General features: G+C 47.2%; 3 protein-coding genes across 5 annotated transcripts in view; 1 reads left to right on the plus strand and 2 right to left on the minus strand.

Moving 5' to 3' along the window:
- Positions 1–2,153: 2,153 nt before the first annotated feature.
- Positions 2,154–16,954, plus strand: part of SAAL1 (serum amyloid A like 1) — a 53,190-nt gene continuing 38,389 nt past the window's right edge. Inside the window, exon 1 of one of the 2 annotated variants that reach the window (XM_069965127.1) lies at positions 2,154–2,208. Coding sequence is in view for 1 of the 2 variants with exons in the window: in XM_069965124.1 (XP_069821225.1) it covers positions 2,205–2,208 (4 nt within the window). In the remaining variant the exon portion in view is untranslated. The remainder of the gene's footprint in view (positions 2,209–16,954) is intronic. The other variant, XM_069965124.1, reaches the window with a different exon arrangement.
- Positions 3,980–9,465, minus strand: LOC138789425 (serum amyloid A-5 protein-like). 2 transcript variants are annotated; one of them, XM_069968065.1, is made up of 4 exons: positions 9,389–9,465; positions 5,276–5,443; positions 4,706–4,844; positions 3,980–4,509 (listed from the first exon to the last, which is right to left on the minus strand). In XM_069968065.1, the coding sequence occupies exons 2-4, from the start codon at positions 5,415–5,417 to the stop codon at positions 4,371–4,373; spliced, it is 420 nt and encodes a 139-aa protein (XP_069824166.1). In that variant the 5' UTR covers positions 5,418–5,443; positions 9,389–9,465; the 3' UTR covers positions 3,980–4,370. The 2 variants fall into 2 exon arrangements, with proteins under 2 accessions (XP_069824166.1, XP_069824167.1); XM_069968066.1 differs by lacking the exon at positions 9,389–9,465 and adding an exon at positions 6,496–6,583.
- On the minus strand, positions 11,262–12,052 carry LOC138789426 (serum amyloid A-5 protein-like). Its single transcript, XM_069968068.1, has 3 exons — positions 11,920–12,052; positions 11,555–11,693; positions 11,262–11,400 (listed from the first exon to the last, which is right to left on the minus strand). Exons 1-3 carry the CDS (start codon positions 12,050–12,052, stop codon positions 11,262–11,264), a joined length of 411 nt encoding a protein of 136 aa, XP_069824169.1.

The following is a 16,954-nucleotide window of genomic DNA, read 5'->3' on the forward strand; positions in this document are numbered from 1 at the left end:
TTCCATCTTCTGAGCCAAGACCAATTCAGATGGTACAAATCATAAATGTAGCTATAGGGGCTGGTGTGCCAGTGTAATTCTGAGTCACACTGCTCAGGGGTGGGGCTAAACAAGGATGCTTCTCCCCCAAGGATCAATGTGAATCTTAAAAAAGCTGGAAAATCCGAGGGTAGAGCACCAAGTGCAGCAATGTCAGGTTGTTTAGGATAATAAGACCATGGCTGGTTTCCTGTCAAAAACAGCGCCACACCCACAGGTCATGTGTGGTACTGCAGTTAGTCCACGAGCTGAGGTGCATTCATAGCATTTTTTTTTTCTCTACAAGGAAGAGTGAACAAATAATAGTGGCCATTATGGGGCAATGGTGAGATCGCTCTCATCATTTCACTGAAATCTTAATTTTACAGAAAAAATAAATAAAAAAAGTAAAATTAAAGTCCTGACTTTTATCTGTTATCTGTTTTTGTCTCCTGTATGTCAGGATTGATTTATAATAAAATATATCCATATGTGCGCGGTCTCAGTCATGGATTCATATGGGTGGGGGGGGGGGGGGGCCCAAAAAGTATGATTTTCGGGCACTGGAAAGCGACACCAGAGATAATAAACATACCACCAGCAAGAACTTATCATCAGCTACAGGAAGGAGTAGTAGTACAGTAGGACCCGGGGGGGGGGGACCCATCCAGAACCACACCATCTTGTATCTAAGCTCAGAATGTTTGATACTATTATACGATCAGGACATGTAGTCTTCCTACAACAGCCTTGGTTAGTAAACGTGGCCCCTGTTCAGCCATTGAAAGTGGTCACCCCTTGATCCATCTTACTCTGGATAGAAAACTGGATGCTAAGCCTGCAGTCCGGCTGGTATCGCTACTGGGAAACCAGGGCGGTGTTAAGTCTTTCTTCCAGTACTTATCAGCTGCTGTATGTCCTGCAGAAGGTAGTGTATTCTTTCCAGTCTGTTCTCTGCTGCCGCCTCTGTCCATGTCAGGAACTGTCCAGAGCAGCAGCAAATTCCCATAGAAAACCTCTCCTGCTCTGGACAGTTCCTGACATGGACAGAGGAGGCAGCAGAGAGCACTGTGTCAGACTGGAGAGAATCCACCACATCCTGCAGGACATACAGCAGCTGATAAGTACTGGAATACTGGAGATTTTTAAATAGAAGTAAATAATCTACATAAATTTCTGACGCCGGTTGATTTGAAAGAATTTTTTTTTTTGCCGGAGTACCCCTTTAATGAGAATTGTACATTACTGTAAGTACCTGACAAAACGAGGGTGTCGTTGTAATCGTAATGACCTGCGGTATAAAGGGAATATGTCCATTTAGAGCAGGGAGGAGGAATCTTCGACCCTCCAGCTGTTGCAAAACTACAATTACCATCATGCCTGGACAGCCTTTGGCTTTCCAGGCATGATGGGAGTTGTAGTTTTGCAACAGCTAGAGGGCCAAAGGTTCCTCATCCCTGACTTAGAGAGTGCTGCGGGTTCTGTTAATGGAAAGAGTATGGATGAGGCTAGATGGCGATTTTTGGCTGCGACGGGGATCATGCGGCCAATAATTCACCATGTTGTGCTGCAGTGTTGGCGCTTTGTGGAAGTAAAGGTAACTTAATGGGGTCACGTCTTGGCCTACAAGTTGCTACAGCCATCCCGGATGGACTTCTTACCCCTTCAGGGTTGCAATGTCACCCTATCCCCAGGACCAGGGCATTATTGTAATACAACCACTTTTGGTCACATGACCCTCAGCGCAGGCCAAATTGCCATGTAGGCGAAAGAGGAAAAAAAACAAACAAAAAAATCAATAAAAATTGGTGGAAAAGGAAGAGGTTAATTTTCCCAATCTGTGGTTTTTCAGCTGCTGCAAAACTGCACCTCAAAGCAGTGTTCAACTGCCAGGGCATGATGGGACTTGTAGTTGTAGGTGGGGGAACAGGAAGTTAAAAAAGTTAAAGTAAAAAAAAAATAATAAAAATTCCCCAATTTATTTAAATGTGGGTTTATTTTTGTTGAAGAAGGAATTTCGAATATGTAGGATCTACAAAACGCACATTTTTACGTTTGACCTCCGTAGGCTTCCGTAGCTGCCGCGCTTATGGTTATAGTGGACCCACGTGATCAGCCGCGGCTCGGAGTTGCCGGGTCACGTGAGGGGGCGGAGCCTGCCCGTGACGTGGAGGACTGTTCGCAGGATGGGTGAGTAGTCAGTGACTGGCCGGATCGGCGGATGATCGCAGTCACCGGGGAGGAGGGAAATTCAAACATCCGACGGTCACCTCGTGGAGGTCCCGGTGTGTGGCGGCGGCCTGCGGTCCCGTGCGCTGGACATTTATTGTCCTTGTGGTTATAGGTTTATTAATAAATCCGCCATTGTGAGTGATAGCTAGTTATCCCCCCTCCCTACGTTTCCCTAATGGAAGGTTCCGCGTTGTAAAAGCTTCAGCTCTGGCATGATCCATTGTGCTGTGAGGGGTGTTGTGTGCCCGGATGGTGCTCTGCTGTGTGTAACATTATGTCATGTAGGAAGAAACACCACCTGCTCACCCGCCCCGGGCCCTGCTGCTCAACCCCGACCCGACAGCACAAGGGGGGGCACAGCTAACAGGGATATTACAGACCACAGGGGGAGCTTATTATATTTTACACCTATTATATTATGTGTATGTTAGGTTTGCAGCGCCTCCTGCTGGCTTCTCCTGTCACCTATAGATGTGCAGTCTTATACTCCTGTCAGTCATCTATGATGCTCGGTGTACACAGTGATGGTTATATAGATGCCCGGTGTATACAGGGATGGTTATATAGATGCCCGGTGTATACAGGGATGGTTATATAGATGCCCAGTGTATACAGGGATGGTTATATAGATGCCCAGTGTATACAGTGATGGTTATATAGATGCCCGGTGTATACAGTGATGGTTATATAGATGCCCGGTGTATACAGTGATGAGTATATAGATGCCCGGTGTACGCAGTGATGGTTATATAGATGCCCGGTGTATATAGTGATGGTTATATAGATGTCCGGTGTATAAAGTGATGGTTATATAGATGCCCGGTGTATATAGTGATGGTTATATAGATGCCCGGTGTATACAGTGATGGTTATATAGATGCCCGGTGTATACAGTGATGGTTATATAGATGCCCGGTGTATACAGTGATGGTTATATAGATGCCCGGTGTATACAGTGATGGTTATATAGATGCCCGGTGTATACAGTGATGGTTATATAGATGCCCGGTGTATATAGTGGTGGTTATATAGATGCCCGGTGTATACAGTGATGGTTATATAGATGCCCGTTGTATACAGTGATGGTTATATAGATGCCCGTTGTATACAGTGATGGTTATATAGATGCCCGGTATATACAGTGATGGTTATATAGATGCCAGGTGTACACAGTGGTGGTTATATAGATGCCTGGTGTATACAGTGATGGTTATATAGATGCCCGGTGTATACAGTGATGGTTATATAGATGCCCGGTGTATATAGTGATGGTTATATAGATGCCCGGTGTATATAGTGATGGTTATATAGATGCCCGGTGTATATAGTGATGGTTATATAGATGCCCGGTGTATATAGTGATGGTTATATAGATGCCCGGTGTATATAGTGATGGTTATATAGATGCCCGGTGTATATAGTGATGGTTATATAGATGCCCGGTGTATATAGTGATGGTTATATAGATGCCCGGTGTATATAGTGATGGTTATATAGATGCCCGGTGTATATAGTGATGGTTATATAGATGCCCGGTGTATACAGTGATGGTTATATAGATGCCCGGTGTATACAGTGATGGTTATATAGATGCCCGGTGTATACAGTGATGGTTATATAGATGCAGACCCTATATTTACCTTAGTGGGGGCAGTGTAAAGCTGTGTATACCCCCAATGCAGTTGCTGTTATAAGGATGAGCCGCACGTCTTAACATTTTCATTGGAGTTTATTGCGTAACAAAAATGAGTCAACACATTTCAAGGTTGTTCCAGTTTCTTCCTCAGGTGTGAACAGGTTACAAGCATCTTATGAAGCAAATACAGCAGAGAGCTCCCCGTATACCCTCACCTATATACAGTGACCCCCTTATGCTGGCTCTCCGCCCCCCATACATTATGCATAGTAGAGAGGTGTCACTTCTAGCTCCTCATCTGTATACAAATATATTCTGTATTATATTACGTTACATTTCTGTATACAGGTATATACTGTATAATATTACGTTACACTCTTATACTGGCATCCAGAACTATTTTACTGCAGAGTAAATAGTGTGTGTGTCCAGAAGGTGGCGCTATAGCTGCTGCAGGTTATCGCTGGGGTATTCAAGCTTAGGTCTAGTACTTCCTGGGGAGCCCCTGAGGCCTGAAGTGATTGGGGTCCCGGCCGCTGCGCCCCCACTGGTTGGCCCTCTGGTCTGCAGCGCTGTCTTTGAGGTTTCTGCCGCCGATGGTCTGGACGCGTTCTCTGGCATTACTGGAATAAGATAGAGAAATACTGAGTATATTGTGGAGTGTCACCTCCAGAGCAGCATTCACAATTCTGCTGGATTTCTGTTAACTCTCAGGTTGCCCAGCATTTTACCTGTCTTTGTACAGGGCTGTGATGATGGACTATGGAGGGTTATAGGTTAGACACATGGCAAAGGTCATGACCCCAGGGGGTCACTTACCTTATAACCCTGGCCGCCCAGGCTCCTCCACTTCCTCTCTTTGCAGCATCGTAATTCCCTCTGGCATGGAAATACTTGTCAGAGTTCTTGAAGTTGGCTTCTCTCATATCTCTATAGGCGCTGGCCATGTCCTTGGTTCCTGAAACACGTCAAGAGTCAGTGTAGTACAGCAAGGAAGAGGTTACACTAAGCACTGAACTGCTTCTGAGATGAGAGGGAAGCTGTGCTTTACCTCTCAGGGGCCGTGTAGACCCTCCAAAGCACAAGTTTCAAATCTGAAGCCCCGAGCTGTTGCTTAAAAACAACAATTCCCATCATGACTGGTCAGCAAAAGCTAGGAAGGGGTTAAACTAAGCACTGGCCTGCTGCTGCTGAGAGGAAAGGGAAGCTGTGCTTTACCTTTCAGGGACAGTGTTATCCCTGTCAAAACTTTATCTGGCCAGGCATGATGGGAGTTGTAGTTTTGCAAAAGCTTGAGGGCCAAAGGTTTCCCATCACTGCCATAGAGACTGTAATGCTGATTCACTGACCTCTAGTGGACACGGGGTGTATTACATTTCCTGCACTTACCTAGTATGGCCTGCTTTGTGAATCTGACCGCACTCTTGACCTTGTTCTTGATGAATCTGCCTTTGTCCTTTATCTTCTGTATTATATGAGCCTGAGCCACGCAGACTGTGAGCAGCAGCAGGAAGAGCACTGAAAACCTCATTGCTGATCAGCAGGGGGCGCTCTCATCTGCAGGGTATGAAAGACACATTATTGAGCTGCTCCAGCACTGATAGTGAAGACTTTGAAATCTGAATCAGCACTTGTGAACGCACCCTAAGATATAGGGAATTTATGCGGTTTTCTAATGTAACAATTTGGGGGGGGGGTCTTCAACTTAACAGAACTGACGGCCATCAATATGTCCAACTCCTTCTGATCAGCTGATCGAAGGATCTTTGCTCCCTCTTTATTAAAGGGGTTATCCAGCTCTACAAATATATGGGCAATTTTCCCCCCTCTCTTGTCACCAGATTGGGTGGGGTTTCAAACTCATTTCCATTGAAGTAAATGGAGTTTAATTGCAAACCCCACCTGAACTGGAAACAAGAAAGTGGGAAAAGTAGCCATGTTTTTGTAGCGCTGGATAACCCCTTTAAGCAGTGACAGCACCATATATTTGGTAGTGGTGGCGCCTGGTATTGCAGCTGCAGTGAGCTGTAATACCAAGAACAGCCACTACAAAATGACTGGCACTGTGCCTTGTACACAGTGAAATTGACAGTGTGTTTCTTAAAGGGGTTATCCAGGATTAAAAAAAAAAAAAAAAAAAAAAAACAGCTCCACCCCTGTCCCCAGGTTGTGTGTGGTATTACAGTACCACACCCAAACTAAGGACAGGAGAGATGCTTTTTTTCTGGAAGAAAGCAGCCATTTTTTTATTTTATTTAAAGCTTGGATAATCCCTTTAAATCATTAGGAGTTGGACCAACCAATCTAATATTAATGGGCCGTTCATTTTGCCCAGTTGGTGAGCCCCTTTAAGAACAGTGCAATTACATCGAGAGACAAAGACCCTCCGTGATGAAAGCTCAGAATAAAATCCTATTATAGAATATTTTACTGTAAAACCCTGACTGACCTGTTGGGGGAGCTGTTGCTGGATTATCAGATTTTTCTAAATTATTAACATTGGGTTAAAGGAATTGCAATGCACATCTTAATAATTGATGGCCCCACAATGCATTGCTGCAGGCGTGATACTGTAGGTGCAGTATAGGGCAGTAGTGCTGATCTCTCACCTGTCCCCGGATCTGCGGTCCGCACTCGCTTTGGGGTCGGCGCCGGTGCCACTATATATATGCTCCTCTCTAGTCACTGCGTCAGTGTTTCCCGTTGTGAGTCACTGGTGTGGTTACTGGGCAGCAGCGTCCGTGTTCTGGACGTTTCCCAATCGGAGAAGTTCCTTCTTTTAGGTGTGTTGTGAGTCTCTGATCCCTGGCTCTGAGCTCGCCCTCTGCTGCCAGGCTGGGACGTGCTCTCTCCGCTAGGAATTTCCATTTCTTTTTTGCATAAAACAAGAGACATATGTCATGTACTGCGGGGGACTCCGAAATGCTGCAAGAACTTAACCTGAACACATGGACTTAGGGGTTCACGTAGTGGGGGCAGAAGGGGACGTGGCACCAGTGTTCATGGTTAGATATACAATATATACACTGTATATATCCATAATATAGGGGACAACCAGCAGGGTTTCGGGAGGGCTGGGGTCTCCACCGATCACCAGAACTAAGGTCAAAGGTTCCCCTGAACTAGTGGTGCTCGGCCTCCACTCTATTCACTGCCCGGGGGAGAGGGTATAGCATGGATATATCAGCATATATACATGGATATATCAATAAGTTCACTAATAACTGTGCAATACTTCATTTCTCCACTGGTGGCGCTGCAGGGAAATTGAAAACCTGATGCATGCTCCCCTACACATGACTTCTGCCCTTGTTGTCAATGACTTCTTTTATCAATAATGACTTATAACCCAAGAAATAAAGCTCTTAAGAAGTCTTGGCCACTAGGTGTCTCCATTCTCTGCAGTCTGCTGTTCACTGGCTGTTGTCAGACTCAGGCTGTCTCTAACAGCAGAGAAACCATGACAGAGTGTAGGATATGGGGGCGGGACTTAGCTTGTGCTATGTGTAGGAGAGACATCTCTATCATCCCTGACCACCTGTAAAGGGTAGAACTACTCCGGTACATCCACAGAGCTGCAGTATGACCCCCCCACCCTTTTAGCTTGTCTGCAGCAGCACTTCAGGGCTTCATCTATCTCCTTTCTTGCTGTTCTGCTGACTTTGCAAACCCAGTGCCTCAGTAACTCCTCCTCCCTCCCTGTGCCACCTGTAGCAGTACATTGTGATTGGCCACAGAAGTAAAGGAATAGAAACCTTTACTGCTCCCCATGGCCCATCTATAACATATACTGCTCCCCATGGCCCCTCTATTACATGTACTGCTCCCCATGGCCCCTCTATTACATATACTGCTCCCCATGGCCCCCTTTTTACATATACTGCTCCCCATGGCCCCCTTTTTACATATACTGCTCCCCATGGCCCCTCTATTACATATACTGCTTCCCATGGCCCCTCTATTACATATACTGCTCCCCATGGCCCCTCTATTACATATACTGCTCCCCATGGCCCCTCTATTACATATACTGCTCCCATGGCCCCTCTATTACATGTACGGCTCCCCATGGCCCCTCTATTACATGTACTGCTCCCCATGGCCCCTCTATTACATGTACTGCTCCCCATGGCCCCTCTATTACATGTACTGCTCCCCATGGCCCCTCTATTACATGTACTGCTCCCCATGGCCCCTCTATTACATGTACTGCTCCCCATGGCCCCTCTATTACATGTACTGCTCCCCATGGCCCCTCTATTACATGTACTGCTCCCCATGGCCCCTCTATTACATGTACTGCTCCCCATGGCCCCTCTATTACATGTACTGCTCCCCATGGCCCCTCTATTACATGTACTGCTCCCCATGGCCCCTCTATTACATGTACTGCTCCCCATGGCCCCTCTATTACATGTACTGCTCCCCATGGCCCCTCTATTACATGTACTGCTCCCCATGGCCCCTCTATTACATGTACTGCTCCCCATGGCCCCTCTATTACATGTACTGCTCCCCATGGCCCCTCTATTACATGTACTGCTCCCCATGGCCCCTCTATTACATGTACTGCTCCCCATGGCCCCTCTATTACATGTACTGCTCCCCATGGCCCCTCTATTACATATACTGCTCCCCATGGCCCCTCTATTACATGTACTGCTCCCCATGGCCCCTCTATTACATGTACTGCTCCCCATGGCCCCTCTATTACATGTACTGCTCCCCATGGCCCCTCTATTACATGTACTGCTCCCCATGGCCCCTCTATTACATGTACTGCTCCCCATGGCCCCTCTATTACATGTACTGCTCCCCATGGCCCCTCTATTACATATAGTGCTCCCCATGGCCCCTCTATTACATGTACTGCTCCCCATGGCCCCTCTATTACATGTACTGCTCGCCATGGCCCCTCTATTACATGTACTGCTCCCCATGGCCCCTCTATTACATGTACTGCTCCCCATGGCCCCTCTATTACATATACTGCTCGCCATGGCCCCTCTATTACATATACTGCTCGCCATGGCCCCTCTATTACATATAGTGCTCCCCATGGCCCCTCTATTACATGTACTGCTCTCCATGGTCCCTCTATTACATATAGTGCTCCCCATGGCCCCTCTATTACATATACTGCTCCCCATGGCCCCTCTATTACATATACTGCTCCCCATGGCCCCTCTATTACATGTACTGCTCCCCATGGCCCCTCTATTACATGTACTGCTCCCCATGGCCCCTCTATTACATGTACTGCTCCCCATGGCCCCTCTATTACATATACTGCTCCCCATGGCCCCTCTATTACATATACTGCTCCTCCTTTTACATATACTTCTCCCAAAGCCCCTTTACATATACTGTTTCCTATGGTCCCCTCTCCTGTATACTGCTGCCCATGCCACCCCCACATAAACTGCTCCCTATGCCCCCCTTCTGTCAAAGACTGCTGCTTGTACCCCCCCCCCCCCCACACACACACACTGATCTCCCCACCTTTTTCACAGCCCCCTTTCTCTCCTCTTCTTTCCCCTCCTCTGTATACACTGTAGCTGTGAGGACCTGTGATGACATCAGCAGGTAAGTCAGCTGATCTGCGGCTGTACTACACTGAGAATGGAGCCAGTAGATGGCATTGCACTCAGTGTTGCGGCATCTGGCTACTTCAGCCTTGGCCCCATTCAAAGTGAATAGAAGCAGAGGCTGCAGTAACCCTGCAGCACCACTACAAGCAGTATAGAGCCAACTGCTTCCAGCTCCATTCTCAATATGGTGCGGGTGCAGAACCGATATTAATGGCTCTTCTGGATAGGTGATCCTGGACATCCCCTTTAAGTCCCCCAGGTATGGCACAGCCCATCCTTGTGTGACATCAAGCTGGAGATTCAGATGGTTGTTGTGTAATTGTCTATTGCACCAAAGTTGCAAAAAATTTTTTATTAGGACATTTTATTGTGGCTAAACCATTGCAGCAACTCTCCTGAGAACATTAACCCTTACCAGCCTGATGTAGCCATGTAGATGTATGGGGGGGGGGGGGGGTCTATAGTCACCTGATGTAACCATGTAGATGTATGGGGGTCTATAGTCACCTGATGTAGCCATGTAGATGTATGGGGGGGGGGGTCTATAGTCACCTGATGTAGCCATGTAGATGTATGGGGGTCTATAGTCACCTGATGTAGCCATGTAGATGTATGGGGGGGGGGGTCTATAGTCACCTGATGTAGCCATGTAGATGTATGGGGGTCTGTAGTCACCTGATGTAGCCATGTAGATGTATGGGGGGGGGGTCTATAGTTACCTGATGTAGCCATGTAGATGTATGGGGGGGGGGTCTATAGTCACCTGATGTAGCCATGTAGATGTATGGGGGTCTGTAGTCACCTGATGTAGCCATGTAGATGTATGGGGGGGGGGTCTATAGTTACCTGATGTAGCCATGTAGATGTATGGGGGTCTATAGTCACCTGATGAAGCCATGTAGATGTATGGGGGGGGGGGGGGGGGGTCTATAGTTACCTGATGTAGCCATGTAGATGTATGGGGGTCTAGTCACCTGCTGATGTATGGGGGGGGGGGGGGTCTATAGTTACCTGATGTAGCCATGTAGATGTATGGGGGTCTATAGTCACCTGATGTAGCCATGTAGATGTATGGGGGTCTATAGTCACCTGCTGATGTATGGGGGGGGGGGGGGTCTATAGTTACCTGATGTAGCCATGTAGATGTATGGGGGTCTATAGACACCTGCTGATGTATGGGGGGGGGTCTATAGTTACCTGATGTAGCCATGTAGATGTATGGGGGTCTATAGTCACCCGCTGATGTATGGGGGGGGGGGTCTATAGTCACCTTCTGATGTATGGGGGGGGGGGGTCTATAGTCACCTTCTGATGTATGGGGGGGGGGGGTCTATAGTCACCTAATGTAGCCATGTAGATGTATGGGGGTCTATAGTCACCTGATGTAGCCATGTAGATGTATGGGGGTCTATAGTCACCGCTGATGTATGGGGGGGGGGGGGGTCTATAGTCACCTGCTGATGTATGGGGGGGGGTCTATAGTCACCTGCTGATGTATGGGGGGGGGTCTATAGTCACCTTCTGATGTATGGGGGGGGGGGGTCTATAGTCACCTGTATATGAGAGCAGGAGTGCTGAGGTTATCATTGTAGTGATAGCATCAGTTCCCTCTGTATGTATACAACCGTATATAGGAACAACCGTATATAGGAACACAAGGTCCTGGAGACCATATAGTAAACACAGTCTTTATTCTCAAAGAGGGAAGAACTGAATACAAGGAATCTTACAGTCTCTAATGCTCTTTACACTGATATAACATGAGATCTGCTGAACGTCCCAGTCTAGTACTTGCTAGGGAGATTGGTGGGCCTATAGTGATTGGGGTCCCGGCCGCTGCGCCCCCAATAGTTGGCGATCTGGTCATCGGCGCTGTCCTCCCCTCCTTTTCCAGTGATCTTGTGGGAGAATTCTCTTGCGTCACTGAGGAGAGAAGGAAATGGTCCCGGACTGAGTACAGACTATTATATCTAATTGCAGCCGGAGCTGCAATCACAATTCTGCTGCTTTCTGGTAGACTAATAGTGACCCCCCAGCTCTTCTCCCCTACAGATCCCACACATCTCGGGTCACTCACCTTATAACCTTGGATGCCCAGACTCCTCCAGGTCCTCTCCTGGCAGCATCGTAATTCCCTCGGGCGTGGAAATACTTGTCAGAGTACAGCCAATCGGCTCTTCTCATATCATAATAAGCGCGAGCCATGTCATATGTGCCTGCAACAGGGAATACAAGCTGAGTGGTCGCCTCTTAAAGGGGGGTTCCATCCTCATCAACAAATGGAAACCTATTCTCACCCTCCCCATGGCCCCCGCTTGTCCTTGTCTATTGGTCCCCATTATTACAGCGTGTCAGTGTAGCCGTCCGTCCTTCCTACATTATGTACAGTAGTCCTGGAATATAACACCTTGCTGCTTTTCATCCCTTATAAAGATATCTTACCCAGTCCGGCTTGTTTAACAAATCTGGCGCCATTCCTAATATTTCTGCCGGTGTTTCTTGCCCATTGAAAGCGTCGCTGAGCGTGAGTGACCGCCACCGCCAGCACCAGGAGGAACAGCACCGACAGCTTCATTGGGAATTGAGGAGAAGGTCGTGTCTGATAAAAGAAGAAATCTAATTTATAGCTCAGAGCTGCAGTCACTATTCTGCTGGTGGGGTCACTGTGTACATACATTACTGATCCTAAATTACATCCTGTATTATACCCCAGAGCTGCACTCATTATTCTGCTGGTGGGGTCACTGTGTACATACATTACATTACTGATCCTGAGTTACACCCTGTATATATACCCCAGAGCTGCAGTCACTATTCTGCTGGTGGGGTCACTGTGTACATACATTACATTACTGATCCTGAGTTACACCCTGTATATACCCCAGAGCTGCACTCACTATTCTGCTGGTGGGGTCACTGTGTACATACATTACTGATCCTGAGTTACATCCTGTATTATACTACAGAGCTGCACTCACTATTCTGCTGGTGGGGTCACTGTGTACATACATTACATTACTGATCCTGCATTATATCCTGTATTATACTGCAGAGCTGCACTCACTATTCTGCTGGTGGGGGTCACTGTGTACATACATTACATTACTGATCCTAAGTTACATCCTGTATTGTACTCCAGAGCTGCACTCACTATTCTGCTGGTGGGGTCACTGTGTACATACATTACTGATCCTGAGTTACATCCTGTATTATACTACAGAGCTGCACTCACTATTCTGCTGGTGGGGTCACTGTGTACATACATTACATTACTGATCCTGCATTATATCCTGTATTATACTGCAGAGCTGCACTCACTATTCTGCTGGTGGGGGTCACTGTGTACATACATTACATTACTGATCCTAAGTTACATCCTGTATTGTACTCCAGAGCTGCACTCACTATTCTGCTGGTGGGGTCACGGTGTACATACATTACATTACTGATCCTGACCCCACCAGCAGAATAGTGAATGCAGCTCTGGAGTATAATACAGGATATAACTCAGGATCAGTAATGTAATATATGTGCACAGTGACCCAACCAGCAGAATAGTGAGTGCAGCTCTGGAGTATAATACAGGATCAGTAATGTAATGTATGTACACAGTGACCCCACCAGCAGAATAGTGAGTGCAGCTCTGGAGTATAATAGAAGATGTAACTTAGGATCAGTACAGGATCAGTAATGTATGTACACAGTGACCCCACCAGCAGAATAGTGAGTGCAGCTCTGGGGTATAATACAGGATGTAACTCAAATGCTGCACTAGATATCACACAGTCTACCAGTTTTTCCTATAGATGATATAACAGGCAGATACATTGCTGATCTCTCACCCTGGTAGTGATGTGGGGTCCGCTCCTCTCTCTGGGGTCCGCTCTTCGCTCTGGGTTCTGCAGTGATGTGGGTTCTGCTCTTCGCTCTGCGACTTGCAGTGATGTGGGGTCCGCTCTTCGCTCTGGGGTCTGCAGTGATGTGGGGTCTGCTCTTCGCTCTGGGGACTGCAGTGATGTGGGGTCCGCTCTTCGCTCTGGGGTCTGCAGTGATGTGGGTTCCGCTCTTCGCTCTGCGACTTGCAGTGATGTGGGGCCCGCTCTTCGCTATGGGGTCCGCAGTGATGTGGGTTCTGCTCTTCGCTCTGGGGTCCGCAGTGATGTGGGGTCCGCTCTTCGCTCTGCGATTTGCAGTGATATTCCCTCAGTCTTTGCTGCTATTTATACGATTTTTAGGAGGAATCCTGGAAAGTCCGTCCATTTGTTTTGTTGTGTCCATGTGTCCTGTAATATGTTACTTGTGCTTGGAAATTTCCCAGCTGTATAATGTATGGGGAAGGGGCTATGTATGTATACAGATGTATGGGTTAGAGGCCTATTGAGGGGAGAAATCTCCTTTCTGGGTTTTCCCAGTGAAGTTAATGGAATCCAGAATATTGCAGTATAATAGTAGTAAGGCAGCCGTCTGCAAACTGTAACTATACGGCAATTGAGGAACTACAACTCCCAGTATACCTAGTCTGTGCTTCTCTGGCTGTTGCGGAACTACAACTCCCACCATGTCATGCCCTCTGCATACTTATATACAGGGGGATTTCCAATGCTTATTTTAATCCTCTATCCACAAGATTAAGGATGACCAGCAGTCATCTTGATTGGTGGAGGGCCCCTTTAACTGGAGAAAGGGGGTACACTGCAGCTGGTTTCTCTCTTCCAGAACAATAGGGTCTAATGAGAGTCATTATGTGGTGTCGCTATTGGTTACATCCTTTGCAAAAGTCTGTACTCAAGTATGTATGTGGTAATGTAGTAGTACCAGAGTTTTACCACTAGATGTCGTTGTTATGCCCAACTGTATTCTGATATTGCACAGCTGTAGGACACTAAAGGGTTATTGTTTCTTTTATGTACCACATGGATCTCTGCACCAATGAGAGGTCTTTCCTCTTCTAACCTATCCTCTTTCTCCTTGTATCTCTCACACATACTCCTCCCCCACTCACAGCACACCTTATATGCGCTGTAGGAAGGAAGTCACATGGGTAGAGGAAGTGTAGGGTCTTTTTGCCTTGGACTTTGTAGTGCAGTGTTTCTCAACTCCAGTCCTCAAGACCCACCAACCGGTCATGTTTTGCGGATATCCCATACAAAAAACAGCTGTGGCAGTTACTGGTGCACTGACTATAATTATATCACCTGTGAAATCCACAAAACATGGCCTGTTGGTGGGTCCTGAGGACTGGAGTTGAGAAACTCTGCTGTAGAGAGGAAGGACCCAAGCTAAGGCGCTCCCTACAGCAGTTTAGTTGGGCCCTGGCTCCTGTCAGGTCCCCCCAGTTCCAAGAGTTGTGGTCTAGACGTTGAGCAGAGCAAATGCACATGTGAGACCTAGACACAGTTTTCCTACAAGTAACCCCCTTGAACACTATGCAGTGTTAAGCTACCACTAGAGAGGACAAGTCAGGGATCATCTCAACCCATGCCGAGAACCAGAAGGAGCACAGTGCAGGACAGTATCCATAAAGAGTAAAGGAACTGATCCGGATAGAGCAAAGTTGCTAGAAGCCTAAGCACTCTTATCTCGCAGCGCGGGTGTAAGCCGGGAACCCTCAGCATACCGCTCATCCCAGGTAACAGGGTCTGGGGCCTTATAAAGCTACAGGCAGATAACACAGGATCCACCATTCACAATAGGCAATGGTTCCTCCCCCTCCCTGCTCAGTAGGCAGTCAGAAGGTCATAGATTCACTTTAAGTCTCCATTTCTCCTTGTATGCAGCCTCTGATACTTATTTTAGGGTTTACCTATCCCCCCACCCCCATGTAGGCATGACCACCTTTGTAAAAAAAAACAAAAAAAAACAAAAAACACACACATACTCACTCTGTTACTGGCCTTTCCCCCCTGACTTCTATTCCCTCACTGCTGCAGCCCTGGAGGAGACAGCAACCACCTGCTGTCTGCAGTCACAAGAGTGCTGCTGCTTAACTTCTTGTGTGCTGGAAGGTAAGTGATACAAAGTTCACTGACATGCTGCAACACAGGAAGGGTTAAAGAGCAGCACATTGATGCTTCATCGCTCCTGCACTGACCCCCCCGACCTTTGAACATAACTCTACATGTGGCTGCCATGTCACTTACACGCTGCAGCACAGAGAGGGTTAAGCAGCAGGACACAGGACCTTTCTGCTTCATTGTTATAATTACGGGTGAAAAGAAATCAGCAATAATTCTTTTTTACATGACAAAAACCTGCTTTTCTATATGCACTGTAAGTGCCCCTATATACAGTATATTGTGCGGCTCCGCACGCTCCAGGGCTATATACATCACTACTACTCAGTATGATTACACGGGCAGACGCTGCAGGCCAGGACTTGTGTCAGAGCTTCATAAGGTCAGAGATATATATAAATATATATATATATATATATCTGTCTGGTCTGCATGTATACAGATATATGAGGGGCCTGTGGAGGGGAGGGGGCCATTTTTCCACTTGGAATTTCCTTTCTGGATTTTCCCAGTGAAGTTAATGGAATCCAGAATACTGCAGTATAATAGTAGTAGGGCAGCGGTCTGCAAACTGTAACTGTCCGGCAATTGGAGAACTACAACTCCCAGTATAACTAGTCTGTAGCTTGGGACTTTCCAACTCTTGTGGAACTACAGCTCCCAGCATGATTATGCTCCTTGGATCTGGTAATGTACTTTTATGTATTACACTAATCGGAAGCCTGTGCTTCTCCAGCTGTTGTAGAACTACAACTCCCAGCATGTCATGCCCTCTACATACTTGAGTGTACAGAGGATTCCTATCACTTTAAGGGTACAAACACACACACCGTATACGCAGCAGATCTGCAGCAGATTTGATGGTGCGGATTTGATGCTGTGTTCAGTTATTTAGATCTAATCTGCTGCGTATTTGCTGCGTAAATACGCTGCACATACGGTGTGTGTTTGTACCCTAATCCTCTATCAACAGGATTGGGGATAACCAGCCGCAGCCTGATTGGTGGAGGGTCCGACCACCTGGACCCCCCTAAGCTATCACAAGAACACTGTGCAGGTGCTACCATCACTCTAGTCATTCTCTATGGGGTTTCTGAACATTGCAGAGCTCAGCGGTCGGACCCCACAATCAGCATGTTATCCTGCGGGGAGGGGATGTCTATATGATATAGGAGGAACTACAACTCCTAACATGCTGAGACTAGTTGAGCCATAGGTTACCCACTCCTGCAATTGGGGAAACATATGATGAAGTCGGACATACACAGACCAGGGTCCTAGCTCCTTCATTCGCATCCCTGGGGGTGGGATAGTTAGCTTAGGTGCTTAAGGGTGTGTTCACATGTACAGGATCTGCAGCAGATTTGATGGCGCAGATTTGAAGCTGCAGACTAGCGATGGTCCGAACCGAGTTCGGTTCAGGTTCGTACGAACCCGAACCCTCGGTAATGATTCCCGCTGTC

The sequence above is a fragment of the Dendropsophus ebraccatus genome, chromosome 4, assembly GCF_027789765.1.
Source record: "Dendropsophus ebraccatus isolate aDenEbr1 chromosome 4, aDenEbr1.pat, whole genome shotgun sequence".
Lineage (NCBI taxonomy): Eukaryota > Metazoa > Chordata > Amphibia > Anura > Hylidae > Dendropsophus > Dendropsophus ebraccatus.

Excerpts from the sequence above, each read along its gene's own strand:
- LOC138789425 (XM_069968065.1), bottom strand. The coding sequence starts at position 5,417 with ATGAGGTTTTCAGTGCTCTTCCTGCTGCTGCTCACAGTCTGCGTGGCT. Across the intron at positions 4,845-5,275 it reads CACAAAGCAGGCCATACTAG|GAACCAAGGACATGGCCAGC; the intron begins GTAAGTGCAGGA and ends GACGTGTTTCAG. Across the intron at positions 4,510-4,705 it reads TGGGCGGCCAGGGTTATAAG|TAATGCCAGAGAACGCGTCC; the intron begins GTAAGTGACCCC and ends ATCTTATTCCAG.
- LOC138789426 (XM_069968068.1), bottom strand. The coding sequence starts at position 12,052 with ATGAAGCTGTCGGTGCTGTTCCTCCTGGTGCTGGCGGTGGCGGTCACT. Across the intron at positions 11,694-11,919 it reads TGTTAAACAAGCCGGACTGG|GCACATATGACATGGCTCGC; the intron begins GTAAGATATCTT and ends TCCCTGTTGCAG. Across the intron at positions 11,401-11,554 it reads TGGGCATCCAAGGTTATAAG|TGACGCAAGAGAATTCTCCC; the intron begins GTGAGTGACCCG and ends TTCTCTCCTCAG.